The 27,401-nt window shown below is 48.4% G+C and overlaps 1 protein-coding gene across 3 annotated transcripts in view; it reads left to right on the forward strand.

Moving 5' to 3' along the window:
• SF3B1 (splicing factor 3b subunit 1) overlaps nt 1–27,401 on the forward strand; it is a 189,707-nt gene that overhangs the window by 135,147 nt on the left and 27,159 nt on the right. For all 3 annotated transcript variants that reach the window (XM_030209807.1, XM_030209806.1, XM_030209808.1), the window contains 5 exons: nt 11,075–11,257; nt 11,345–11,456; nt 11,568–11,688; nt 23,461–23,592; nt 24,135–24,407. In XM_030209807.1, the coding sequence (XP_030065667.1) occupies nt 11,075–11,257; nt 11,345–11,456; nt 11,568–11,688; nt 23,461–23,592; nt 24,135–24,407 (821 nt within the window). The remainder of the gene's footprint in view (nt 1–11,074; nt 11,258–11,344; nt 11,457–11,567; nt 11,689–23,460; nt 23,593–24,134; nt 24,408–27,401) is intronic.

Raw genomic sequence — 27,401 nt, forward strand, 5'->3', positions numbered from 1 at the left:
TGAGGTGTCGATCTCTCCCAGAGGAGTTCTCATTCTCTGAATTTATAATTGAGATGTCTAAGGCTTTCCCTTTTTCTTTAGAGGAGGAGCCCAGGGCAGAAACTTTGGATAGAATGTTCAGAAAATCCTAAAGGAAATGCAAATGAAGAAGATGTGGAAAATGTGGAAGACACCCCCCCCCCCCCCCCCCCCCCCCCCGCCAAATCGCTGTATCTCCTGTTAATAAGAAGGCCAACTACGTATGGAGTTCAAAAAAACTCTAGAATTTGGGAAGCTACAGCTTCCTCCTTGTTCCATAGTGGTCAGATCTACTCTCAAGAGTCAAACATATGAAGGATTGCTTCTCAGTGCTCCCAAGTGGAGAGTTAAGAATCTTGACGTCTTAAAGAAATTCTTTCAGGGTTCAATGCTCACCTCCTGCAAAGCATCTTAATCACCTCTTCATAAGCCTCATACGTGTGGAACATTGTGTGCAGTGTAGCAGACTTTGCTGCTACACTGTCTTGAGAAAAGACCGATGAACACTGAGCTAATAGCCAAGGGAGAGGGAGTGTGGAAACTGCATGGTCAGTATAAGCTATGATATATTTGGTACAGCATAGAGAGCCTTCACAGTGGAGTTTAGTGCTTGCAGAATTGTATGGCTGAGGGCTTTTGACTTCAAACCAGAAGTTCAGGAGAAGCTTGCTGCTGTGCCATGGAGAGAATCTCTTGGGGAGATAAGGTGCAGGAGGCTGCCACCCTCATTAGGCAGCACTCGGTCACTTTTAAGGTCCTTTCCAGGCCCATTTCTGACCTGTTTTTTTTTTTTATTTTAGGAAGTTTTATAGCAGAGAGCAATGGAGGTCCTAATACTGTGACAGGCATAGGAGATTGTCCTGCCTTTCATTCATCCCAAACAACACAGGAACCTTGCTTTCACACAAGATAGCCAAGGACCCAGAAGCTACAACCAGCTCCACAGTCAAACCAGGGCAAGGTTTTAATTGTCTCCATCGGAGCATAACCTCTATCCCTGTAGCAGTTCTGGACTATCTTCCTATAAGAGAGAGGCTGACATTCTATGCAGTAAGGTGTGGCCCTTGTAACCTCAGACCAGTGAGTTCTCAGAATTGTCTAGGAATTACTATCTGCAGTTGGAAATCATTTCTCTAAAATTGCCCACGGAGAGCATCAAAGTTAAGCGTTCAGCATCAGGAATTCTTTACAAAAGAACTCTTCCCAGTGCAGTTCCACCATGGGAAAGAGGGAAGGGATTTTGTTTCAAGTATTTTCCTGATCACAAAAAAAGCTGAGGGGATTTGTTGCATCCTAAATCTAAGGGCCCTGAACAAGAATCTGTCCATACAAAAGTTCAGGATGGTTTCCTTAGGCACCCTCAATCCCATTATGCAAAAAGGGGATTGGTTATGCTGTCTAGACTTAACAGATTCTTACTCTTGCATACAGATGCATCCAAGTCACAGGAATTATGAGATTTGTAGTAGGAAAACACCACTTCCAGTATCGCATACTGCCATTTGGTCTTATTTAGCTGTAAGATTATTCACAAAATGCTTAGCAATTAGTGCAGCACCTCTACACAGACTGGGGTGCATGCGTTTCCCTACTTGGATGATTGGTCAAGAGCACATCAGAGAAAGGTGTAAAAGAATCAATTCTTATGACCTTTCAGGTGCTAGTTCTACTAGGGTTTGTCATTAAATGATTTCAAGTGACAGCTAAGCTTTTTGCAAAAAAAAAAAATATATATATATAATTCATCAGATCCCTGCTAGACATGACTGTAGCATTTGAGGTTGTTCTGCTGAGCAGATTTTAAATCTCATATCAGTAGTAGAAGTGCAAGAGAATTGACAGTTGTCAGTGGGTCAGATTTTTATGCAAGTACCATGACACGCCTCAGTTTAAGCCAGGTCCACTGGACCTTGTACACCCAGCGGTCACAATCTACAGGGAACCTTCAGGGTATCATATCTTTCACTATTCCACTCCTGGTGACTCAGTCCAATCTAGCGAAAGGTATTCTCTTCAAAATTCCTCAAATTCAAAATATATTAACAACGGATGTGCTCAACCTGAAATGGGAAGCTTGTGTAGATGGGGCTTGTGGTCTGCCCAGGAAAAGCTTCATCAGATAACCCTTCCTGGAGCTAAGAACAATCGGAAACACTTTAAAAGCTTTTATAAATTGGTTATCGAATCAAGTTATTCTAATTCAGACAGACAACCAGGTTGCATTGTTTTATACCAACAAGAAGGGAGGTACAGGTTTATGTCAGGGAGCAGTTGGAATGTGGAAGTAGGCCATCTGGATGTCCTTCAGAGCCATGTATCTGGCAGGGAAAGACAACTGTCTGGTCAGATTCTGCAACCTCATGAGTGGTCGGGATTAGGGATCCCTTGTGCATCCTGACATTCAAATCATATCCCTCATGACTTGGATGTTGAAATGATAGTACTACTTAACATTTCTAAAGCGCTACTAGGGTTATGCAGCGTTGTACAATTTAACAAAGAAGGACAGTCCCTGCTCAAAGGAGCTTACAATCTAAAGGACAAAAAGTGCAGTCAAACAAATTGGGGCAGTCTTTCCTGAATGGGGGTATAATGGTTAGGTGCCGAAGGCGACATTGAAGAGGTGGGCTTTGAGTAAGGATTTGAAGATGGGCAGGGAGGGGGCGGCATATGGGCTCAGGGAGTTTATTCCAAGCATAGGGTGAGGCGAGGCAGAAAGGGCGGAGCCTGGAGTTGGCGGTGCTGGAGAAGGGTACTGAGAGGAGGGATTTGTCCTGTGAGCGGAGGTTACGGGTAGGAGCGTAAGGGGAGATGAGGGTAGAGAGGTATTGAGGGGCTGCAGATCGAGTGCATTTGTAGGTTAGTAGGAGAAGCTTGAACTGTATGCGGTACCTGATCAGGAGCCAGTGAAGTGAGTTGAGGAGAGGGGTGATATGAGCATATCGGTCAAGGCGGAAGATGAGACGAGCAGCAGAGTTCTGGATGGATTGAAGGGGGGATAGATGGTTAAGTGGGAGGCCAGTGAGGAGTAGGTTGCAGTAGTCAAGGCGAGAGGTGATGAGAGAGTGGATGAGAGGTGATGAGAGAGTGCCTAATAACGTGTCTGTTTCTATTGGTTTCCAGACATTTTTCCATTAGTAGGTCTTATGGTTTTAAATGGAAGAGGTTTGCCATCTAGTATGCGGGCGAGACCTTAGATATTTTTTCGTTCATACACAAGGCTGCTTGAATACCATCTACATCTCTGAGTCAAGACCAACTCCATTTTCATCTTAGTGCAATTTGCACTTATCACCACCAAGTAGAAAGTAAGCCCATCTCTGCTCAGCCTTTAGTTGTCCATAGTGCTTGTTTCTGTTGAAGCCTTCCATCAGGCCACCTGCAGTGTCATGGGACCTCAACGTATTAATCCAGCTGATGAAAGCTCCTTTTGAGCCAGTGGATAACCTGTCACCTGAAGTACCTGACCTGGAAGGTCTTATTTTGGTGACAGTCACTTCAGCCTGCATGGTCCTTGAACTCCAGGTCTTAGTAGCTGATCCACTTTACACAGTTTTTCAACAGTAGAGTAGTCCTTTGCATACATCCTAAGGGTCTGCCTAAGGTAGCCAGTTTTTCTGCCAACTTTTTTTTTTCCAAAACCTCATGCACACAAGGGTGAAAGTGCATTACACACTTTGAACTGCAAGAGAGCCTTGGCCTTTTATCTGGAACGGACTGAAGGCCGTTGAAAGTCCACTCAACTTTCTGGGGTCTTTTTTACGCAAACAGGATGGGAGCTGCCATCAGCAAATGCACTCTAATCGGCTAATGAACTGCAATTCTTTACTTAATTCTCAGACTGGGCAGATTCTTGAGGGTCATGTCACGGTTCATAATGCCAAGAGTCATGGTTATGTTGGTAGCCCACTTAAGATTAGCCTCCATGGAGGAAATTTGCAGAACTATAGTGTAGTCTTCAGTCCACACATTCCCTTCACATTACTGTTTAGAATAGTACTCCTGAGGCAGCTGTCGTTTTGGCCAGACAGTCCTTCTGAATTTATTTTGACTTTAAAATCCATCTCTCCCCCCACCCCCCCACCAGTCCCATTTCTTTCTGTTTAAGGCTGCCTTCCAACCCCCCCCCCCCCATTGAGGTGACTTCTTGTTAAGCCTTGCCTGTTTCAAAGTTTTTCCATTTTGTTCCCTTTTTTGTTGAAGGCATCTTGTACCTAGGGAATCCTACATGCGAGTCTATGCTGTCGTGCTTGCCCTTGGAAAATACGAAGTTAGCTGTAGCAGGTGTTCTTCAAGGACAGCAGGAGACATTTTCTCACATACTCCTCCCTCCTTCCCTTTGGAGTTGTCTTCTGTAAACTAGAGACTCGACTGGCTAGGTCCCACATGACAGTGGCTGCTGGGAAGATGTGTGCTTGCATGGTGCAACATACTCAAAAACCTTGTGTAAAGTTAGAGAGCAGTTCCTACATGAGGTCTCCATAGGATGTCTCCCACATATAAGACTATGTATCTCGCTGTCCTCTGAGAATATATGCTACAAGTAAGCAACTACGTTGTGGCTGCCATTAGTAATTGAACACACAAAAAAACATTCCCTGTACACTTGTAAGATCTTTTTGTCCATGGAAGCACAGGAAAAGCATTACTTTGTTAATCCATTCCTCTTTTTAGGAGATGGTAATTCAAATTTCTCCGAGGACAAGCAGGCTGCTTGTTCTCACGACTGGGTGACGTCCGCGGCAGCCCCCACCAACCGGAAATAAGCTTCGCGGGACGGTCGACACGCAGGGCACGCCCACCGCGCATGCGCGGCCGTCTTCCCGCCCGTGCGCGACCGCTCCCGCCAGTTACTTTTTTTCCGCGACTGAGAGAGTTGTGTTTTCCCCTCTCTCTCGTTTCAGCCGCCGGATTTTTTCGACCGCGTTTACGCGGATCGTCGCTTTTGGCCTGTTCGGCCTCTTCTTCTTCTTCTTTCTCTTTTATTAAAAAAAAAAAAAAAAAAAAAAGAATTTTGCGCGTGTGGAGCACGCGCTCCTTCTTTTCCCTCGCTTTCTAGCGGGGACGCCTCGTTGCGGCCTAGTGGCCGCTCGGTCGGTTTCAGTTTTCGTGGTGTGATTTTAGCCACCATTGCCGACTTTGACTTCGCCGACGCGATTTTTCCGTCGATGTCCTCGAAGATCCCGAGTGGATTTAAAAAGTGTGGTCGCTGCGGCCGGCCGATCTCGCAGACCGACACCCACGCTTGGTGCCTCCAGTGCCTCGGGCCGGAGCACAATCTCAAGTCGTGCGTTTTGTGTCTCGGTCTCCGGAAACGGACTCAGGTTGCGAGGCAAGTTCTGCGGGACCGTCTTTTTGGAACTTGCGCCGGCCCCTCGACGTCGACCTCGACGGCATCGGTATCGAAGACCGGTTCTTCGGTACCGGTATCGATGCCCGAGACATCGGCACCGATGGCAGCGACCCCAGGAGAACAGGTCCCGTCGGCCCGCCGGTCCGCCGGCGAGAGTGGGGTAGAGAGACCGCGTGGGCAGTCGGCCCCGGTCACTCCCTCAACTCGTGAGCCACGGGACCGAACCCTGTCGGACCCGGTACCCCCGAGACCGAGGGGGATCGACCTCCTCCTCCTCCATGCCCTCCGGCACCGGTGACGTGCACCGGAAAAAAGACAAGAAGCGCCGTCACCGGGAGCCCTCGGTGCACCCTGAAGAGGAGTCGACGCCGAAGCGTCATCGCAGAGAGGAGAGATCTCCGTCGGTGGTGGAGGTACCGACGCGTCGGGGTTCCGGCACCTCGGTGCCGTCTCCTGGCCCCCAGCAGCTTCCGGCACCGACACCCTTACCGGCCCCACCGCCTTTCCCGGTAGCGGGCCTGGACGAGTGCCTCAGAGCCATCCTTCCGGGGATCCTGGAAGGGCTGATGCGCCAGGCTGTGCCGGCGCCGGGGGTGCTTGCGCCCTCGGCGCCGATGACTGTGGCGCCGGCGAGCTCTAGCCCGGCGCCGGGGCAGTCGACACCGCCGCCGCTTGCGGTGCCGGTCTCGACAGCCACGCAGGTGGAGTCCCCGTCGACATCGATGGAGGGAGCTCCGTCCCCGCCGGCGCGGGAGTCCACCGCTCGACGACACCGAGACCTCGGTGCCTCGACGTCGAGCCGGGCCCGGTACCGGACGCAGCTACATGAGCTAATGTCCGATACCGAGGATGAGGACTCGTGGGGGGAAGAGGAGGACCCGAGATATTTCTCCTCAGAGGAGTCTACGGGCCTTCCCTCGGACCCCACGCCGTCACCGGAGAGGAAGCTCTCACCTCCTGAGAGTCTCTCCTTTGCCTCCTTTGTGCGGGATATGTCTATAAGCATTCCCTTTCCCGTGGTCTCTGTGGAAGAGCCGAGGGCCGAGATGCTCGAGGTCCTCGACTATCCATCACCACCTAGAGAGTCCTCCACGGTACCGCTGCACAATGTCCTGAAGGAGACGCTGCTCCGGAACTGGGTGCGACCACTAACTAATCCCACCATTCCCAAGAAAGCAGAGTCCCAGTACAGGATCCACTCTGACCCAGAGCTCATGCGGCCCCAGTTGCCCCATGACTCAGCGGTCGTGGATTCTGCTCTCAAGAGGGCACGGAGTTCGAGGGATACCGCCTCGGCGCCCCCGGGGCGGGAGTCTCGCACTCTGGACTCATTTGGGAGGAAGGCCTACCAATCCTCCATGCTCGTGACCCGCATCCAATCTTACCTGCTCTATATGAGCATCCACATGCGGACCAATGTGCAACAGCTGGCGGACCTGGTCGATAAGCTCCCGCCGGAGCAGTCCAGGCCTTATCAGGAGGTGGTCAGGCAGCTGAAGGCGTGCAGAAAGTTCCTGTCCAGGGGGATTTTTGACACCTGTGACGTGGCATCTCGTGCTGCGGCCCAAGGTATAGTGATGCGCAGGCTCTCATGGCTGCGTGCCTCTGACCTGGACAACCGCACCCAGCAGAGACTGGCTGACGTCCCTTGCCGGGGGGATAACATTTTCGGTGAGAAGGTCGAGCAGATGGTGGACCAACTGCATCAGCGGGAAACCGCTCTCGACAAGCTCTCCCACCGGGCGCCTTCAGCACCCGCCCCCACGGGTGGGCGTTTTTCCCGGGCACGGCAGGCTGCACCCTATTCTTTTGCAAAGCGTAGGTACAACCAGCCGGCCCGAAGGCCTCGCCAGGCACAGGGACAGCCCCAGCGCGCTCGTTCTCGTCAACAGCGTGCGCCTAAGCAGCCCCCTGCGCCTCCACAGCAAAAGCCGGGGACGGGCTTTTGACTGGATCCACGGGAACATAGCCGCCCTACAAGTGTCCGTACCGGACGATCTGCCGGTCGGAGGGAGGTTAAAATTTTTTCACCAAAGGTGGCCTCTCATAACCTCCGACCAGTGGGTTCTCCAAATAGTGCGGTGCGGATACGCCCTGAATTTGGCCTCCCTGCCTCCAAATTGTCCTTCGGGAGCTCAGTCTTTCAGCTCCCTTCACAAGCAGGTACTTGCAGAGGAACTCTCCGCCCTTCTCAGCGCCAATGCGGTCGAGCCCGTACCACCCGGGCAGGAAGGGCAGGGATTCTATTCCAGGTACTTCCTTGTGGAAAAGAAAACAGGGGGGATGCGTCCCATCCTAGACCTGAGAGGCCTGAACAAATTCCTGGTCAAAGAAAAGTTCAGGATGCTTTCCTTGGGCACCCTTCTGCCAATGATTCAGAAAAACGATTGGCTATGTTCCCTGGATTTAAAGGACGCATACACTCACATCCCGATACTGCCAGCTCACAGACAGTATCTCAGATTCCGCCTGGGCGCACGGCACTTTCAGTATTGTGTGCTGCCCTTTGGGCTCGCCTCTGCCCCACGAGTGTTTACGAAGTGCCTCGTGGTGGTGGCGGCGTATCTACGCAAGCTGGGAGTGCACGTGTTCCCATATCTCGACGATTGGCTGGTCAAGAACACCTCGGAGGCAGGAGCCCTCCGGTCCATGCAGTGCACTATTCAACTTCTGGAGCTGCTGGGGTTTGTGATAAATTACCCAAAGTCCCATCTCCAGCCTACTCAGTCTCTGGAATTCATAGGAGCGCTGCTGAATACCCAGACGGCTCAGGCCTACCTTCCCGAAGCGAGGGCTACCAATCTCTTGGCCCTGGCTTCGCAGACCAGAGCGTCTCAGCAGGTCACAGCTCGGCAGATGTTGAGACTTCTGGGTCATATGGCCTCCACAGTTCATGTGACTCCCATGGCTCGTCTTCACATGAGATCTGCTCAATGGACCCTAGCTTCCCAGTGGTTTCAAGCCACCGGGAATCTAGAAGATGTCATCCGCCTCTCCACCAGTTGCCGCACTTCACTGCTCTGGTGGACCATCCGGACCAATTTGACCCTGGGACGTCCATTCCAAATTCCGCAGCCCACGAAAGTGCTGACGACGGATGCATCTCGCCTGGGGTGGGGAGCCCATGTCGATGGGCTCCACACTCAGGGTCTGTGGTCCCTCCAGGAAAAGGATCTGCAGATCAACCTCCTGGAGCTCCGAGCGATCTGGAACGCACTGAAGGCTTTCAGAGATCGGCTGTCCTGTCAAATTATCCAAATTCGGACAGACAATCAGGTTGCAATGTATTACGTCAACAAGCAGGGGGGCACCGGATCTCGCCCCCTGTGCCAGGAGGCCGTCGGGATGTGGCGTTGGGCGTGTCGGTTCGGCATGCTCCTCCAAGCCACGTACCTGGCAGGCGTAAACAACAGTCTGGCCGACAGACTGAGCAGAGTCATGCAACCGCACGAGTGGTCGCTCCATGCCAGAGTGGTACGCAAGATCTTCCGAGCGTGGGGCACCCCCTCGGTGGACCTTTTCGCCTCTCAGACCAACCACAAGCTGCCTCTGTTCTGTTCCAGACTTCAGGCACACGGCAAGCTAGCGTCGGATGCCTTTCTCCTCCATTGGGGGACCGGCCTCCTGTATGCTTATCCTCCCATACCTTTGGTGGGGAAGACCTTACTGAAGCTCAAGCAAGACCGCGGCACCATGATTCTGATCGCGCCCTTTTGGCCCCGCCAGATCTGGTTCCCTCTTCTTCTGGAGTTGTCCTCCGAAGAACCGTGGAGATTGGAGTGTTTTCCGACTCTCATTTCGCAGAACGACGGAGCGTTGCTGCACCCCAACCTCCAGTCTCTGGCTCTCACGGCCTGGATGTTGAGGGCGTAGACTTCACTGCGTTGGGTCTGTCTGAGGGTGTCTCCCGGGTCTTGCTTGCCTCTAGGAAGGATTCCACTAAAAAGAGTTACTTTTTCAAGTGGAGGAGGTTTGTCGTGTGGTGTGAGAGCAAGGCCCTAGAACCTCGTTCTTGCCCTGCACAGAACCTGCTTGAATACCTTCTGCACTTATCAGAGTCTGGCCTCAAGACCAACTCAGTAAGGAATCACCTTAGTGCGATTAGTGCTTACCATTATCGTGTGGAAGGAAAAGCCATCTCTGGAGAGCCTTTAGTCGTTCGATTCATGAGAGGCTTGCTTTTGTCAAAGCCCCCTATCAAGCCTCCTGTTGTGTCATGGGATCTCAACGTCGTCCTCACCCAGCTGATGAAACCTCCTTTTGAGCCACTGAATACCTGCCATCTGAAGTACTTGACCTGGAAGGTCATTTTCTTGGTGGCAGTTACTTCAGCTCGTAGGGTCAGTGAGCTTCAAGCCCTAGTAGCTCATGCTCCATATACCAAATTTCATCACAACAGAGTAGTGCTCCGCACCCACCCAAAGTTCCTGCCGAAGGTGGTGTCGGAGTTCCATCTTAACCAGTCAATTGTCTTGCCAACATTCTTCCCCAGGCCGCATACCCGCCCTGCTGAACGTCAGTTGCACACATTGGACTGCAAGAGAGCATTGGCCTTCTACTTGGAGCGGACACAGCCCCACAGACAGTCCGCCCAATTGTTTGTTTCTTTCGACCCTAACAGGCTAGGGGTCGCTGTCGGGAAACGCACCATCTCCAATTGGCTAGCAGATTGCATTTCCTTCACTTACGCCCAGGCTGGGCTGACTCTTGAGGGTCATGTCACGGCTCATAGTGTTAGAGCCATGGCAGCGTCAGTGGCCCACTTGAAGTCAGCCACTATTGAAGAGATTTGCAAGGCTGCGACGTGGTCATCTGTCCACACATTCACATCACATTACTGCCTCCAGCAGGATACCCGACGCGACAGTCGGTTCGGGCAGTCGGTGCTGCAGAATCTGTTTGGGGTGTAAATCCAACTCCACCCTCCAGGACCCGAATTTATTCTGGTCAGGCTGCACTCTCAGTTAGTTGTTCTTCGTAGGTCAATTTCTGTTGTTTCCTCGCCGTTGCGAGGTTCAATTGACCTGGGTTCTTGTTTTGAGTGAGCCTGAGAGCTAGGGATACCCCAGTCGTGAGAACAAGCAGCCTGCTTGTCCTCGGAGAAAGGGTATGATACATACCTGTAGCAGTTGTTCTCCGAGGACAGCAGGCTGATTGTTCTCACCTTCCCTCCCTCCTCCCCTTTGGAGTTGTGTATTTCATATTTTTTGCTAGTCATTCAACTGGCGGGAGCGGTCGCGCACGGGCGGGAAGACGGCCGCGCATGCGCGGTGGGCGTGCCCTGCGTGTCGACCGTCCCGCGAAGCTTATTTCCGGTTGGTGGGGGCTGCCGCGGACGTCACCCAGTCGTGAGAACAATCAGCCTGCTGTCCTCGGAGAACAACTGCTACAGGTATGTATCATACCCTATTTTGTAATGTAGCTAGAATGTAGCCTGACTTAGTCTGCTATTAAGAGAGACATGGGAAAGCCACTGCTTGCCCTGGGATTGGTAGCATGGAATGTCGCTACTATTTGGGTTTCTGCCAGGTACTTGTGACCTGGATTGGGCACTGTTGAAACAGGATCCTGGGCTGGATGGACCATTGGTCTGACCCAGTATGGCTATTCTTATGTTTATATTTTTTAAATTATACCTTTTGTTATTGAAAGTACCGGTGTAGTTCAATTGACAACCTCTATTGATTCTCTTCTTTTGTTTAGGATTCTGTGATGTTGAATGGCTTTGGTACAGTAGTGAATGCTCTGGGGAAACGAGTGAAGCCATACTTGCCTCAGATCTGTGGTACAGTATTATGGCGTTTGAACAATAAATCTGCCAAAGTGAGACAACAGGCTGCAGACCTGATCTCTCGTACTGCTGTGGTCATGAAAACATGTCAAGAGGTATTCACATTCTTTGCCCACTACAGTAGTTCTGTGTTTATCAAATGAGGCTTAATACTTATTTCTTAAAATCTTGTTTATCTCTAGGAAAAACTCATGGGGCATTTAGGAGTTGTCTTGTATGAGTACCTGGGTGAAGAATACCCTGAGGTATTGGGCAGCATTCTAGGAGCACTTAAAGCGATTGTGAACGTTATAGGTATGTCAAAAAATAAAAATTCAGAATTACTCAACATTGACTGATTTTTGACTTGAATAAACTTTGTAATATGTAAAGAGGAGTCAGTAAAATATTTGATGGTTTTAATAGGAATGCACAAGATGACCCCACCAATCAAAGATCTGTTGCCAAGACTCACACCTATCTTGAAGAACAGGCATGAAAAAGTACAAGAAAACTGCATCGATCTTGTTGGACGTATTGCAGACAGGTAGACCATTTATCAGGGTATTAATTTTAGCTCATGAAATCTGAATTTAGCAGAAGAGAAGCACCTCCATTTTTAAGTGCACAAGTGCCTAGTCTACTCAGGACAGAGCCAGTACCCTGAGTTCGCCATAGTATTTTTCTGCAGAAAGAAAAATGCCACTTTCATTTCTGATGACCTGGAGTTCTGTGGACAGAGGTCTATATGTTTACATTTCATGTTCTAGCATGGGCTGTGAAGATGCCTTAAAAATAGCTGATAGGAGCTGTTTTGTATTCAAAGCAAATAACTGTACTGTCAAAACAATAAATAGCCCTAGTTAGGGACTTGCATTCATAGAATACATTAGACTTCATGTAATGTTTCATGTTTGTTAGAGTTTGCCATAAGTCTGATTTTTAGCAAGCTCACAATAAAAATATTTGCAAATTAGAGCTAGTCAAGTAGAATAAGATTATAAATTCAGATCATTGTTTACAAATACAAGTCTGGTTCTGTTGATTAATGTGTGAAAATTTGTTTCCATTATGCAGCTTCCACTATTCCAGAACTTGTGGGATAATTGTGTTCATCTACCAGCAAAAGGAGATGAGAAAACTGAGCTAAGACATATCTCTCTTGGCATCCAGTCCAGCTCAGTGGATGGACACACCTTTCAACCTCTTTTTCTGAGTGCTTTGCTTCTGGTCTGGTTGGTCAGCTGGTCCCTAGTTGAGCTTTGCAGGTGACTTGAGTCTGCAAAGTCATATCTGGAGGTTTTCAGATCCATGTCTGTTGTGCCCCATGAATTTACCACTTTCCTCTCTTCACCTGTCCCTTGTTTCCTGTGGAGCTCTTCTTTTCCAGCACAACAACCTTATTAAAAAATAAAAAGAGGTTTGCTGGAGAGCATAGGGCAGAGTATGTCCTGAGCATTTCTCATCTGTGGTGAGAGTTGTGGAGACTGTGTGCTTGGGGGGAGCAGCCAATGTTTGACTCAGAACTGCTTGGAGGGCTGCAATTTCTACTTGGTGCAGGGGAGGGATCCTGACTGACTGCTTGTGATTCATTGTACTGCGCTGGTGACATGGTGACTCTTATGGAGGCAGTTAAATGGTGTTCCTGTTGTGGGACTCACCGGCCAGTGTCTAGGCAAAGCAGTGCTTGCAAGCTGGGAATCCCATGGGACACTGAGGAAACAGCAGCAGCACATTTTTGGATTTGGCTTAGCATTCAAATGTGCCGTGGTCTTCATGCTCTCCGGCAGAGCCAGTGTGCAGTTTGATGCAGGAGAGCGCTGGAACAGGTGCCATTTTGTTGGGCTAACTGGCAGTGAGAAGCAGCCTCTGGCTGATCACACATGGAGCACAGCCGCCATTTTAAAGCCTCGACCCGACAGCATTCAGCTGCATCAGGATCTTTGTTTTGTCCAGAGTTTATATTGCTCTTACACTAGGCTTATTTTCTGAAGCAAGTTACTGCAAGGTGCTTCATTTTCTCACCCTGCAGCCCCTCCAGCTCCTAAGAGATCTCATTTATACTTCCCAGGAGTGGGCAAATGAGGCTCTCTGCTTCTCCCACCTTATCTGATGTGGCCTCAGTCTATTCAGAGGAGCCCTCGTTGAAGGAGCCATTAGAGAAAGGAGAGCTCCCTTCTGAGGAGGGGTTTGATCAAAAGTACTAAGGTTCTTTCATAAAGAGGAGCTCAGAACTCTTATTTCTGAGGCACTGGTGGTGCTTTCCATTGAGGAGCCTTCTGCATCAGTGTCAAGAGGTCTTTCTAAGGCCTTCACGATGCATCCAGGTATTCAGGACCTGATCATAGCAGAATAAGTCTCACTGGACAAGGGGCTGAGAGTGGGAAAAGCCATGGCTCACCTCTACCCATTAGCTCCAGAGGAGAAAAAGAAATTGCAGCGGAGGAGGAAGTGACGTCACGAAACGGCATGGCTGCATGCTAGCTGAGCTCCGTATAATCCGCGGAGATTTATAAGCTAAATAGCCTGTTTCAAGCGGCGAAATAACTGCAAAACACGAGCGGAGGAGAGCGCAACACAGTGGGATTAAATTTCCGATGCAGACGGAGACGGAGAGACTGAATTTCTCCCGCTTTGCATTTACACCGTTGGCGCGTGGCGAAAACAAAATGGCGGCCGCAACACCGAATCGCCCGGAACGGGCGATCGCGGTAGCGGAACTGGTAGAATTAACACCCGCAGGGGAAGCACACACCAATAAAGATCAGGAGGAGCCCGAGGAAGAAATGGGTCCGGAGTGGCAGAAGTGGCTTCAGGAGATTCGGGCAGACCTGAAGGCAATGCGAGGTGAGCTGGTGACTATGGGGGCAGATCTCAAAGGTGAAATAAGAGAGCTAGGTTCTCGATTGGAGGAGGCAGAAAATCGGCTTGATGCCCAGTCAGATGCACTCGAGACCTTAGATCAGCGAACCACGGAAAGCCAGCTAGCCCACCAGCAGGTCCTCGACAAGTTAGAGGATCTGGAGAACCGTAGTCGCAGATGTAATTTGCGGTTTCGTGGCCTGCCGGAGTCCCCTGCCTACATTGACTGTGAGGATACTATACAAAGACTGACGAGTGATCTGCTAACAGCTGGAGGTACAGCAATAGAACCAACCGCGATCCTCATTGAGAGAGCTCACCGGGCATTCAGCTCCCCACGAGCCAATCTGCCTAAGGACATAATAGTGTGCTTTAGAGACTTTAAGATGAAGGAGCAGGTGGCAAAAGCGGCACGACAGACCCCAAATTTTAAGTGGGATACATACACAGTTGAAGTGTATCAAGATCTGGCAGCCACTACATTGAAGCGCAGAGCGGAACTCAAACCAGTCACTAGAAGACTTCAAGAACTGGGGATCCGGTATAGATGGAGACATCCATTTGCGCTAGTATTTTATAAAGAGGGTAAAATGCAGCACATAAGAACACTTGCAGAGGCGAAAGAAGTGCTGCCAGAGGAAGTCGAGATGGAGACATCAACCCCGACGACAGCAGCAAAGAGAGGCCCAACCCGGGTGATACCGCCTAAATGGCAACGAGTAGGCAATGGTCAGCGACGCCTAAAACGCCAACAGTCGGCAGCAAAAGTGACCTGATTGAGAAGCACTTCACTGGGAAGCCTCGGTTAAGGAGCAATTGTTGAATTGGCAAAAAGACAGAAGTTGATTGAACGTGCGCTCAGTGGCAATGCTGCAAAAAAAGAAAAAATTGGACCTTAGGAAGTGATTGGGTGATGTATTTTGTTTTGTTAATACTATGCAAACACCTGTTATGTTGTTCTGTTGTCACTTAAATTTATAGAAAGGTAAAAATTGCAAAGAGATAAGGCTTTACTCAAAGATGTAGGAGCCTCCGCGGAAACACGGACTGAACAGCTTACACTTCCTTCTAGAATGCCCTTAGTGATATACAGGGGCAGCTTTCTAAAGAGGGGAGGGGGGAGGGGGGAGGGAGGGAAACCCTGGGATAGGGACAAGAAAGAGGCCTATCAGGATGTTAAGGGGAGGGCTCATCAGAGGAAACCACTAGGAAATAGGCAAAGAAGCATAATGACTCAGAGATTAGCAGGCAATAGAGCAATTTATTATGACATCTTATGGCAGATATCAACCTACTACTGATTAATGCCAGAGGGTTGAATATCCCGAGAAAGCGACAACTCCTGTTTAGGGAAATGCTCCGTTTGCGAGCAGATGTGGTCCTGGTGCAGGAGACCCACTTGCTGTCCAGACATGAATATTTGTGCTACCATAAGAAATATCCCCATATATATTTTGCGTCCAATAGCGACAACACAAAGAGTAAAGGGGTAATGATGGCATTTGTAGGTGATAAACCTTGGAACATACTTAAAGTGACCAGAGACAAGGGGGGAAGATACCTCCTGGTAGTGTTGTCGCTGTTAGGACAGATCTTTACTATAGTAAACGTGTATGGGCCGAATGCACAGCAGGAGGGTTTTTTTTCAGAGTTGGACCAACTGCTCCAGAAACATGTAGAGGGCTCCCTATTGGTGGGGGGGGATTTTAACCTTACCATGCAGGCTCATCTAGACAACTCCTCGAGTAGCATACAATATGGCCGAAGAGATAGAGCAAAATTGTACGAATTTGTGAATCACTGGCACCTAATAGACCTGTGGCGGCGGGTACACCCAAGAAAGCGTAGCTATACTTACTATTCTGCAGTACATAAGTCATCCTCCAGGATTGACTACTGGCTAGGAGAAGCAGCGATAGCAGGATTGGCAGGGACACAGCAGATTTTACCTAGAACCTGGTCAGACCACTCTCCGGTTCTGATGCAGCTGACATTACCCAATACGCGAGGGAGACAGAAAAGCTGGCGTCTGGATGATGCTCTTCTGCAGGATCCGGCTAATCTAGTTAGCATTGAAACCAATATTAAAGAATATATCCAATTCAATGATAATGGGACAGTTTCACCGATAATAGTCTGGGAGGGATTTAAGGCAGTTATGCGGGGTCACCTCATAGCGCTGAAAGCACACACTAGGAAACAGCGGATGTTAAAAGAGGCGACTCTCCGGAAACAACTAGAACAGGAAGAAGCCAGGCTTCATAGTGGTGGATCGGAACATAAGCAGGCGAGCTTAGATAGAGCTAGCCGGCTGCGGGATCAAATCTGTGATTTGGAGCTGGCGGATATCTCCGAGAGTCTTCAGAAGGCTCAACAGACTCACTATGAATTTGGTAATAAGGCTAGCCGTCTGCTGGCCTATAGGCTAAAACAGCAAGCGAACCGCAACATAATTGCGAGCCTAAGGGATGAGGGAGGGGACACCCACACAGACTCTGATTATATAGAACTAGCATTCAAAGACTTTTATGAGAAGTTATACACCAGAGGTGAGGAGACAGATCACATAGAGATAACAGATTACTTAGAGGGGTTGGAGCTTCCAAGACTGACATCTAGTGCCACTCAGATGTTAGCGCACCCTATTGAAATGGAAGAGGTTATTCACGCTATTAAGGAGCTCCCGGCAGGTAAGGCTCCGGGACCCGATGGCTTCACTGGCAAATTCTATAAAACATTTGGGAAGCTGTTGGCCCCGCTGCTATTGCAAGTGTTTAATTCCCTAGAGGATAGTCCGGGGCTCCCCCCAACCTGGAATTTGGCTAATATTACGGTCATCCACAAGCCAGGGAAGGACCCACAGCTCTGTGGATCTTATAGGCCTATCTCACTGTTAGGGATAGACTATAAGATCTTCACAAAGATTTTGGCAACACGACTGCAAAAACATTTACCCTTTCTAGTTCATGAGGATCAGGCAGGTTTCGTGCATGGGAGACAGACATTCGATAATATACGTAGAGCACTACATTTGGTATACCATGCACAGGACACGCGGTCTCCATTATGCATTCTGTCACTAGATGCCGAAAAGGCGTTTGACAGAGTGAGCTGGTCCTTCTTGTTTGGAGTGCTAGATAAAATGGGATTCACTGGGCGTTTCCTCCGCTGGCTTCGTCTAATATATAAAACCCCTCAGGCCTCCATTAGAGTAAATGGCAGACTGACAGAGCCCTTCAATTTATATAGAGGAACAAGGCAGGGATGTGCAATGTCCCCCCTGCTTTTTGCCATTGTAATGGAGCCGCTGGCGGTTAGGCTTAGGGCACATCCAGAAGTAAAGGGGCCACGATTGGGAAGAATTGAAACGCGGACGCTTCTCTTTGCAGATGACGTCTTGCTGATGCTAAAAGATCCTGAGACCTCCTTTCCGAAAGTATTAGAGATGCTAAATGCATACGGGAAAGTCTCGGGGTTTAAGATTAATCTGGACAAATCTGAAGTGCTTGACATAAATATTCCCATTGAACAAAAATCCCGTCTGCAGCAGGCAACTCCGTTTCGATGGGCATCGCGATACATTCGATACCTAGGGGTTAATATTCCCAGAGACATCAAGGAGCTATACCAGGTTAATTTCCCCGAGATAGCGAAGCGTTTGCTGCAAGACTTGCAAAGATGGGGGGGTCTACAGTTGTCCTGGGTTGGGAGGATAAGTGCAGTAAAAATGGTAGTACTCCCAAGGATACTGTATCTCTTTATGGCATTACCAATCTCCATCCCAGATAGCTTCCTACGAGGCCTCCAGAGGGACATCTTCTCCTTCATCTGGAAAAAAAGACCACCACGAGTTAGAAGAGAAGTTATGTACCAACCAAGGCAGCAGGGAGGGATGGGGGTCCCCTCTATCACCCTATATTACCAGGCGGCACATCTTAGAACAATAGCGGCTTGGTTCACAGACACAGAAAAATTGAGTGTCAGGATGGAACAGGGCTGGGTGGGCCCCTTCCCGCTTAGGGCTATTCCATGGCTAGCTAAACAGGAGTTGGATGAACTTATCAAGGGATGCCCGCCGCTGATGCAGTGGCCCTTGCACACCTGGAGTGGGGTGCGAGAACAGTTTTTTCCAGGACGTAAGTTTTTTCGGCACATGTACCTTAGATTTGCTCCACACTTTACACCAGGAAGACATGACACGGCCTACTGTGGCTGGGAAGATATGGGTCTGTGCACGTTGGGCCAAATGTGGGAAGAGAATACGACAATAGCGTTTGAAGAGCTCTGCAGGGAACATGGTTTATCCTCCTTACAGGCTTTCCAATACTACCAAGTACAGGACTTTATAAAGCGAAGGGCAAGAGATGAGCTTAACTTATCAGAAACTAAGATAGAAATGTGTATGATGAGAGGGGGAGGTAAGGGGAGCATATCAAGACTCTATGAAGCATTGCTTTTATACTCCAACCCCGTAGAACATTATTTAGCTATATGGAATGAAGCCTTGAAGGAAACATATACTTTTCAACAATGGAAATTAGCATTTAAATCTTTGCTTAAGGTCTCGATTTCTAGTTCTATGATTGAGAATGGACACAAGATATTATACTGCTGGTACTATACCCCGCATCGCATTGCAAAGATGTTTAGAGGATGCTCAGCTACATGCTGGCGACAGTGCGATGGAATAGGGGACATGTTCCACATCTGGTGGGCCTGTACACACGCTCAGACATACTGGACAATGCTTCTGAAATTTCTGACTGAGGTCACTGGGATAACCTACCCAATGAAGATGGATTATTGTTTGCTACATTTTAAACCCGAAGGAGTTCCAAATCCAATACACCAGTTTGCTGGACAACTGTTTGTGGCAGGCAAGCTGGTATTAGCAGCGGCTTGGAAACAACCATCACTGCCGGGCCTTCATAGAGTCCTGCAGAAATTAGACTACATTTGCCTTATGTCCAAACTCACAGCGCTACGGAATGGACATTTAATACAACATCAAAAGACTTGGAAGCTTTATGAACAGTGGTTGTCCTCCCGGGACACTAAGAGCCAGTAAATGTTAGGCACGCATGAGTAGGTCGAGAGGGGGGGGGGGGAGGGGGAGGAGAGGAAGGGAAAGGGTGAGAGGGGTTCTGAGAAATTGAATGAGTGGAATTAGAAATGGGGAACAGCCCAGAAAAGGTGTTAAGCAATATGGTTGTATTAAAGTTGTTCTCTGTTTTGATATGTTTATATCTGAAAATAATAAAATAAATGGTAAAAAAAAAAAAAAAAAAAGAAATTGCAGCTTCCTCGGGTGGGCTGTCTGGTTACAGCGGTAAATAAAAAGACCACTTTAATGGTGAAAGTAGGCTTTGCCCTAAAAGGCCTACAGGATAGGAAACTAGAAGGCTCGCTTAAGTCTTTGAAGTGGCCTCTTTGGGCCTTCAAGCAACAGTGTGCAGCTCGTTTGTGGCAAAAGCATGCCTGAAGTGGCATCAGCAGTCGGTAACACAAGATGGGCACTATAATGCCTAGCTGGGGGGGTGGAGTTGGCCTGCTTGGCGGACAGTCCACAGTATGTCTTTCGCTGTCACGACATGTTGGCAACTCTGGTTGCAGCATTGGGCAGCGGATGTAGTGTCAAACCCATGTCTAGTTAAACTGCCTTTTGGGGGCAAGTGGCTCTTTGGAGAAGATCTCAGTAACTTGGTGAAAGAGTTGAGGGAAAACTTAGCCACAGTAGTTGCCAAAAGATAAGCCGAAAGCCTCTGGTAGTCTGTCTTCATAGGGCTCTTGATCTTGATTTCGAGACAGCAGACTGTACTTGCCTGGTCATCAGCAATATGGTCAGAAGTCCCACCTTCAGGCACGCCAATCTTCCTTTCTTGTGGACAGGAAGTGCTCTGTTAGCTAGAGCGCCAGTGCCTCCAGAGCTTCGCAATAATGCGAGGCTGGTCCACTTGCTCCATTGAGAAGACATCTTCAGGAGTTTCAGGAAGAGTGGGCCAAAATCACATCACACCAGTGGGTTCTGGATATTGTTACAAAAAGTACAAGTTGCATTTCTCCTGCCTGGTCGTTCCTGTCTTCTTGCAGTCTCCTTGTGGAAAGGGAACCAAGGCAGTTGAGGTTCAGGCCACCACAGATTCCTTGCTGGCACTTCAGGCCATTCCAGTTCCCCAGGCCGAACAGGGACAAGGCCAGATACTCTACCTCATTGTCCTAAAGAAGGAAGGCATCTTTTGTGTTGTCTTAGATCTCAAAGGTCTACACTGCTGCCTTTGAGTGTCTCACTTTCACATAGAGACAATAAGAGCAGTTATAGTCTCGGTTCGAGTGGGAGAATTTCTCCCCTCCCTTTATCTCAAGGAGGTGTACTTGCATATACCCATATGGCTGCTACATCAGAGGTTCCTACATTATGTGGTGCTGGGCCATCACTTCCAGTTCAGGGCTTTGCCCCTTTGATCTTGCCACACCTCCAAGAATGTTTACCAAGGTTATGGTGGTAGCGTTGGTCTTCCTTCAGCACCAGGGAATCAGAGTTCACCCGTTTCTCGATGACTGGCTAATTTGTGCATCCTATTCAGACAGCATGGTGGCAACTGACAAAGTTGTTCATCTTTGCATTCGGGTTGAGTGATTAGTTTGGAGAAGAGCAGAATAACTCTCATTGCAGATGCTGGAGTATCTGAGCATTCTATTCGATGCAGCATGGGAGAGGATCTTCCTCATGGAGCGTAAGAGGTTGAAGCTGGTTCAACAGATTCATCGTCTTCTCAGTCAAGGCATTAAAGGAATCTCTTTTCCGCTGCTGGTCTCCGATGTCACATAAGTGCAGCTTTCATTTTCCTTGGACGCTGATTGCCAGACTGAGTGTGCAGTAGTGATTATTGCCCATGAATTTGACCATCTGAGCTCCCTTTTCAATAACACAATGGAAGGTGGTGACGACGGACACTAGCAAGGTTGGGTTGGGGAGCTCATTACAAGTTCCATCTGGCACAGGGTGCCTGGATGAAACAGGAGTCGCAGTGGTTGATAAATCGCTTGGAGTTAAGGAAGTGCAGAATGCCTTATGTGACTTTGCTCCCTTTCTGGCTGGAGCCCTGGTCCAAGTTTTCTCCAATGATTTCTCCAAGTGGCTTACATGAACAAGCAAGGCGGGACCCGCAGCTGTCTGATGGCAGTGGAGGTGGCCTCCCTCATGAGTTGGGTGGAGAAAAATCTCTGCTTGTTAGCAGTTCATATCTCTGGGTCCTTGAATGTGGAGGCAGACTTTCTCAGTAGGCACTCCTTGCACCTGAAAGAATGGGAACTATCCAGCCAGGGTTTTCAGCTAATAATGGACTTGATGTGGATGAAAGGAATGCCAAAGTTCTTGAACTGGGCTTGATGGGGATCGATGCCCTACTGCAGCCCTGGCCGGAGACACATTTACTATACGTCTTCCCATGGCCCACTATAGGCGCATGTTGAAAAGGGTCACATTGTATTGGGGTCAAATAATTTTTGTAGCCCCAGATTGTCTGCATTGGCCATGGTACGCAGACCTGATGTGACTGCTGGACGGGGGTCGTCTCCGTCTTCCGCAGGTAAAAATTGCCTACTGAAGCAAGGTCCTGCGCTCATGGAGTATCCATGCCCCTTTGGTTTTATGGCTTGGCTATTGAAAGGGCTTGGTTGGGACAAAAAGATTATTCCGATTCAATCGTTGTTATCTTGCTTCAGGCTGGGAAACACTCTACATTCATGATGTATGTGAGGGTATGAAGGGATGTTCGAGGGTTGGTATGATGAGCGCAGACTTTCTCCCTTTTCTGTTGAGATCATGCATATCCTAGCGTTACTCCAGGCAGGTTTTCAGAAAAGATTGTCGTTGGGTTCTCTAGAAGTTCAGGTTCCAGCTTTGGCCTGTTTCAGGGGCCGACTACAGAAGACATCTCTTGCAGCTCACTCGGATATATTTCAGTTCTTACAGAAGAGGACTGCTTATGGCCTCTCATATGCCGTGTCTGGGGTGGAACCTTAATTTAGTCCTTTGGGCTCTTCAAGACAGGTCCTTTTGAACCACTCTAGAAGGCCGCCTTGAAAGATTGTATGCTAAAGACAGCATTCTTGGTGGCTGTTGTGTCAGCAGGTAAGGTTTCAGAGTTTCAGGCTCTCTTGGGATCCTTTTCTTCGCTTTTCAGAGGCAGAGGTCTTTCTGCGCATGGTTCTTTCTTTTCTTCCAAAAGTGGTATCAGCGTTTCATCTCAACCAATCAGTGGAGCATCTCTCCTTTTACAGAGAGGACAAAGAAGCTCAGTTTTCTTCGTTGAAGCTTCTTGATGTGCGTAGAGTCCTCATTAGATAAATGGAAGTTTTTTGGGGGGGTTTTTTTGCTACATTTGTACCCCGCGCTTTCCCATTCATGGCAGGCTCAATGCGGCTTACATATTGTATACAGGTACTTATTTGTACCTGGGGCAATGGAAGGTTAAGTGACTTGCCCAGAGTCACAAGGAGCTGCCTGTGCCTGAAGTGGGAATTGAACTCAGTTCCCCAGGACCAAAGTCCACCACCCTAACCACTAGGCCACTCCTCCACCGATTTGTGAATTAGTTTCACAAATCGGATTTACTGTGCTTTTTGGTAAACAGAGACTTGGCCTCATGGCTTCCAAGCCCACAATTGCTAGATGTCAGATTATTTGCTTGCAGGGAAACAGGCTTCTCAGGCCTTGCAGGTTCATTCTATGAAGCGTGCAGACAGTACATTACTGTCTCCATCGGATATTTGCAAGCTGGCAGTGTGGTTGATGCTTAATATGTTTGCCAAGCAGCAGAAGGTGGATGTTGCAGTGTTCTCAGAAGCCAGTTTTAGGACTTTGGGGCTTTGGTCTGACAGCACCAGGATGCCATGCGCTCTAGGGATTGCTTTTGAATATACCACAGATTCTGGAATAGCGGGAATCTACATGATGGGAAAAAATTAGGTCTTACCAGATTACGTTTTTTTCCATTAATCATTTCCACTGTTCCAGAGGCCTGCCCGAGCATTCTGAGATGTTTGGTCAGTGCAAAGTAATGGGTCAAATAATGACTGCTTGGTGCTTCCTGCATAGCTCTTCTCCACAAGTTGTCCAGAGATGAGAGGTCCACACATGTTTGCTGATCTGGTTAGTGTTAGGTTAGCGAGTTGTTTAAGGTGCTTGTGTTTATTCTGAGTTTCTCTTTACTGCATGTCTACGTAAATACTGAGGAGCTGGACTGGCTGGCAAGAGAGAGAGAATGAGATCTGAGCTCAATTTTAGTTTTCTATCTCCATCTGGTGGTTGATGAACACAACTATCCTACAGGTTCTAGAATAGTGGGATTAACTAATGGAAAGAAAATTATCAGGTAAGACTTAATTTCTCCTTCTTTGCTTTGCAAAAGCTAGTTGATGTGTATTAACTGTAGAACTTCTTTGCTTGAATCAGGGGAGCAGAATATGTATCTGCCAGAGAATGGATGAGAATTTGCTTTGAGCTCTTGGAACTGTTGAAAGCTCACAAGAAGGCCATCAGAAGAGCAACTGTGAACACTTTTGGCTATATTGCAAAGGCTATTGGGTAAGTAAGCATATTCTATTTGTTTGCTTTCGTGCTTCATCTAAATTAGGCTCTCAGTCCTGTGATCCATCAAATTCTTTTTTTTTTTTTTTTTTCCTTTAGTTGGCAGATAAGTCATTGTAGTATGGTTTTGGGTTTGTTTGTTTTTTTAAACAAAAGCCGTTTTTCACTGGGATTTTAACAAAAAATGTATTTATTGGCCATCTCTAACAAGTGAATCTTAATAGCTATATGTTTTGGGAGTTATCCTGTTGCTTCAAAAAACTGTTTTCTTAACTTGTGGCTCTACTTATATATGATGTTGGGTTGTTTTGTTTTTTTTGGGGGGGGTGGCAGGGTTTTTTTGCTGGGTTTTTTTTTGTTTCATTAAATACAAGAATCTTTTATTGTAGGCCTCTATAAAATGTAAAAATGTGTTTGTGTGGACTAATTTCTTTCTGGCAGTGTAGTACATTGCCACACACTTGTATGCTAGAAATGTTATTAATCCATGCACTTCGTACTGCTTCTGTATAAATGTATGCATCTATCTTTTTTTATAGACCTCATGATGTCTTGGCCACACTGCTGAACAATTTGAAAGTGCAGGAAAGACAGAACAGAGTGTGTACTACAGTAGCAATTGCCATTGTAGCAGAAACATGCTCACCTTTCACAGTGCTGCCTGCCCTCATGAATGAATACAGAGTTCCTGAACTGAATGTCCAAAACGGTGTATTGAAATCACTCTCCTTCTTGTTTGAATATATTGGTGAGATGGGAAAGGATTATATCTATGCTGTGACACCATTGTTAGAAGATGCTTTAATGGACAGGTGAGTTATTTTATGTTCTGGACACTTGTTGCCTGGTGTCCCTTGATAATTTGTTTCAGAAATGAAGTAATTAGAGCATACCTGATCAACAATGACACATCCTATATAATAATTCTCACCTCCAACGTTCTATGGGTCTTGCTGCCTGTGTTCGTGACTTCTTCGGAGTTGGTCTGCTAGGCTCCGTAGCACAAGCTGACGTCACCATACACATTATGATGTCAACATCAGAACCTGTGAAAAAAGGCACCTGTTGATCACGGTGACGATGGCCGAGCAGGGGAAGAAGATGAGCGCCGTCAGCAGCAATGAGTAGGGCACATTGCTGGCATAGTCCGGGTTACAGAGCAGCGAGGCCCGCGAGAAGTAGACGCGGATCACGGCACCACCGGGGATGGTGATGGGAAAGAGGGCGGGCGGCAGCAGCCAGGCCGCGGCGATCAGGAGCCGCACCCGCTGCCGGCTCATCAGGCGCCCATAGCGCAGCGGGAAGAACACTCTGAGGGAGGGAGGGACCCTGAAACTCTGAGGGAGGGGAGACCTCGGAACTGGGAGGGAGGGGGGCCCCTGGCACACTCTCATCCTCGCACGTACACACACACATTCTCACACACACTCGCACCCAGTCTCACTCTCTCTGTCATACACACACTCACACATTCACTCTCTCACAGAGTCACTCTTACACACACACTCTCTCTCTCTCACAAAGTCACTCTCACACACTCTCTCAAACATACACACTCTGAGGAAAACCTTGCTAGTGCCTGTTTCATTTGTGTCAGAGGTATCTACCTGTGACATGTCTATTTAAGGCTTTGTTCTTGTGGTATGTACAGGTTAATAGTGAGTTGTCTTCAGTTAACTGATGTTTGCAACTTTAGCTATACTTGGAATGCAGTTCCACCCAAGCAACCTCTGGATGAGGTAATCAGGTCTGCTGTTTAGTGTAGGGCAAGATTTAAAATATCCGTACCCATAGATGTTGACTAAAGAAGGGTTTCTCATCTCCTTTACTCAGAAGTTGGAGAGCACGCATGGGGATAATTCTCTTTGTTTCCCTGAAATTGCCCCAGCTTTTGACTTCCTACTACTTCTCCCCAGTAGTAAAATCCAGTATGAATGTATTCTCACAGGCCCTACTTTGGCCCCAGCCTTTCCTTCTGTATGGGTTTCCTGTTACCTAGGAAACTTGCACAAGGGACTGTTGCAAGCCTTGTCAGATTTTTCACTCCTGTTGCTGTAGGTACCAGGCTTAGAATCTGCTACGATGGACAGAAGGTATCATAGGAGGGATAGTTGCAAGAAAACCTGGCAAGAGTTTTGAGAGAGGATATAGTAGAGGTGGGGAAGAGAGGAGGATGCAGAGTTGTTGGGAAGGAAGTAGATGCAGGAGTATCGGTAATCATTGACACATGAACTTGTGCACTATCTGTATGGGCTGCTACCCTGAATGCTGTCTTTGTTCTAATTTGCAAGCCTCTGCACCTGGAAGGGAGTCAGATGGACTACTTCCACCCTTAAAAGTATGTGTGCGACTTCCGGTGATGTGTTGAGGAGAGCAGACGTGCGGTGCTGTTCCTTCCGGGCCCCCAACCCCCCGCCGGACCACACAACTAATTACAAGACTACCAAAACCAGAATAAATTTGACTGGGTTGAGGAGAGCAGACGTGCGGTGCTGTTCCTTCCGGGCCCCCAACCCCCCGCCGGACCACACAACTAATTACAAGACTACCAAAACCAGAATAAATTTGACTGGAGGACTCTAAAAGGTGTATGGAACCATTTGTCACGCGATCTGGAGTGGTTATGCCAGGGAAATCGGGAAGAAAGGAGCCGGAGAAAACACGCGGAGCCGGTGAGCCCAAGATGGCGGCGAGTCCTGTGCTGTCAACGCCCCCGCCTAGCTTCTCCACGAAGCAGTTGGAACAACTTACAATGGCAGTCAAATTGGCAATGGAGCCACAACTTGTACAATTATCAGAACAACTGACTACACTAGAAGGCTTGCTAGAGGACACCACAAAACGCATGGGGGAGTTGGAGGCGCGGGTGTCGGCGATCGAAGACGGAGAGAACAGCATGGAGGGCCAGCTGACGGAACTGCAAGGAAAATTAAAAGTTCAAGAACAGCAAATTGATGAGCTAGAGAACCGCTCCAGAAGAGACAACTTAAGAATTGTAGGATTGCCAGAGACGATACCAGACACGACGCTCCAGACCTTGTTGGAGAAGTGGCTAAAAGAGGAATTCGCATTATCGGATGGTGTCAGCCACTGTGTGTTGGAAGGAGCCCACATCATGGTGGGCCGCAAAGGAGAACACTCAAACCGTGCAAGACTGGTCGTACTCAAAGTTCATAACTTCATCCATAAAACGGAGATCCTTAGAGGAGCGAGGCTGAAAAGAGATCAACTAAAATATAATGGAGTGCCAGTGCGGATATACCAGGATTTTTCAAAAGCTCTTCAAGAGAGAAGGAAAGCATTTAACCCAGTCTGCGCAAGCCTGGCAGCAGCACAGAAGCGTTTCACTTTGGTATACCCGGCCATATTAAAAATACAGCATGAGGGCGGCTGGCACTCCTTTGGGACAGTATCAGCAGCTCAAAATTTTATTAAAGACAAGCCGATATTGACTTGAGTAGACCAGATAAGTACACTCCTGTTTGGTTTGTGACATATACGTAGGTTCTCTAAGGTTGTTAGATCGCGCTCTAATCTTAGAAGCGATTGGTTCTGGAGGGTACTGGCATGCATAAGTCTACCAAAGTTAACGGGAGAGGTCCTGGGGGGGGGGGGGGGGGGTCTTACATCCTAGGGGGTCGAGTCTCTTTTTCCAGGCAAGCGAGAGAAGAGGAGGGGGGAGAGAGGTTTAAGAGGGGGAAGGGGAGGTATATGGACTCAGGGAAAGATTAGAGAAATATCTATTTTAGGTGGGACGGAGGGCAGGAGGCAGGAAGTGTGGAGCAGGGGATCCAAGTCACTAAGAT

The sequence above is a fragment of the Microcaecilia unicolor genome, chromosome 7, assembly GCF_901765095.1.
Source record: "Microcaecilia unicolor chromosome 7, aMicUni1.1, whole genome shotgun sequence".
Classification (NCBI taxonomy): Eukaryota; Metazoa; Chordata; class Amphibia; order Gymnophiona; family Siphonopidae; genus Microcaecilia; species Microcaecilia unicolor.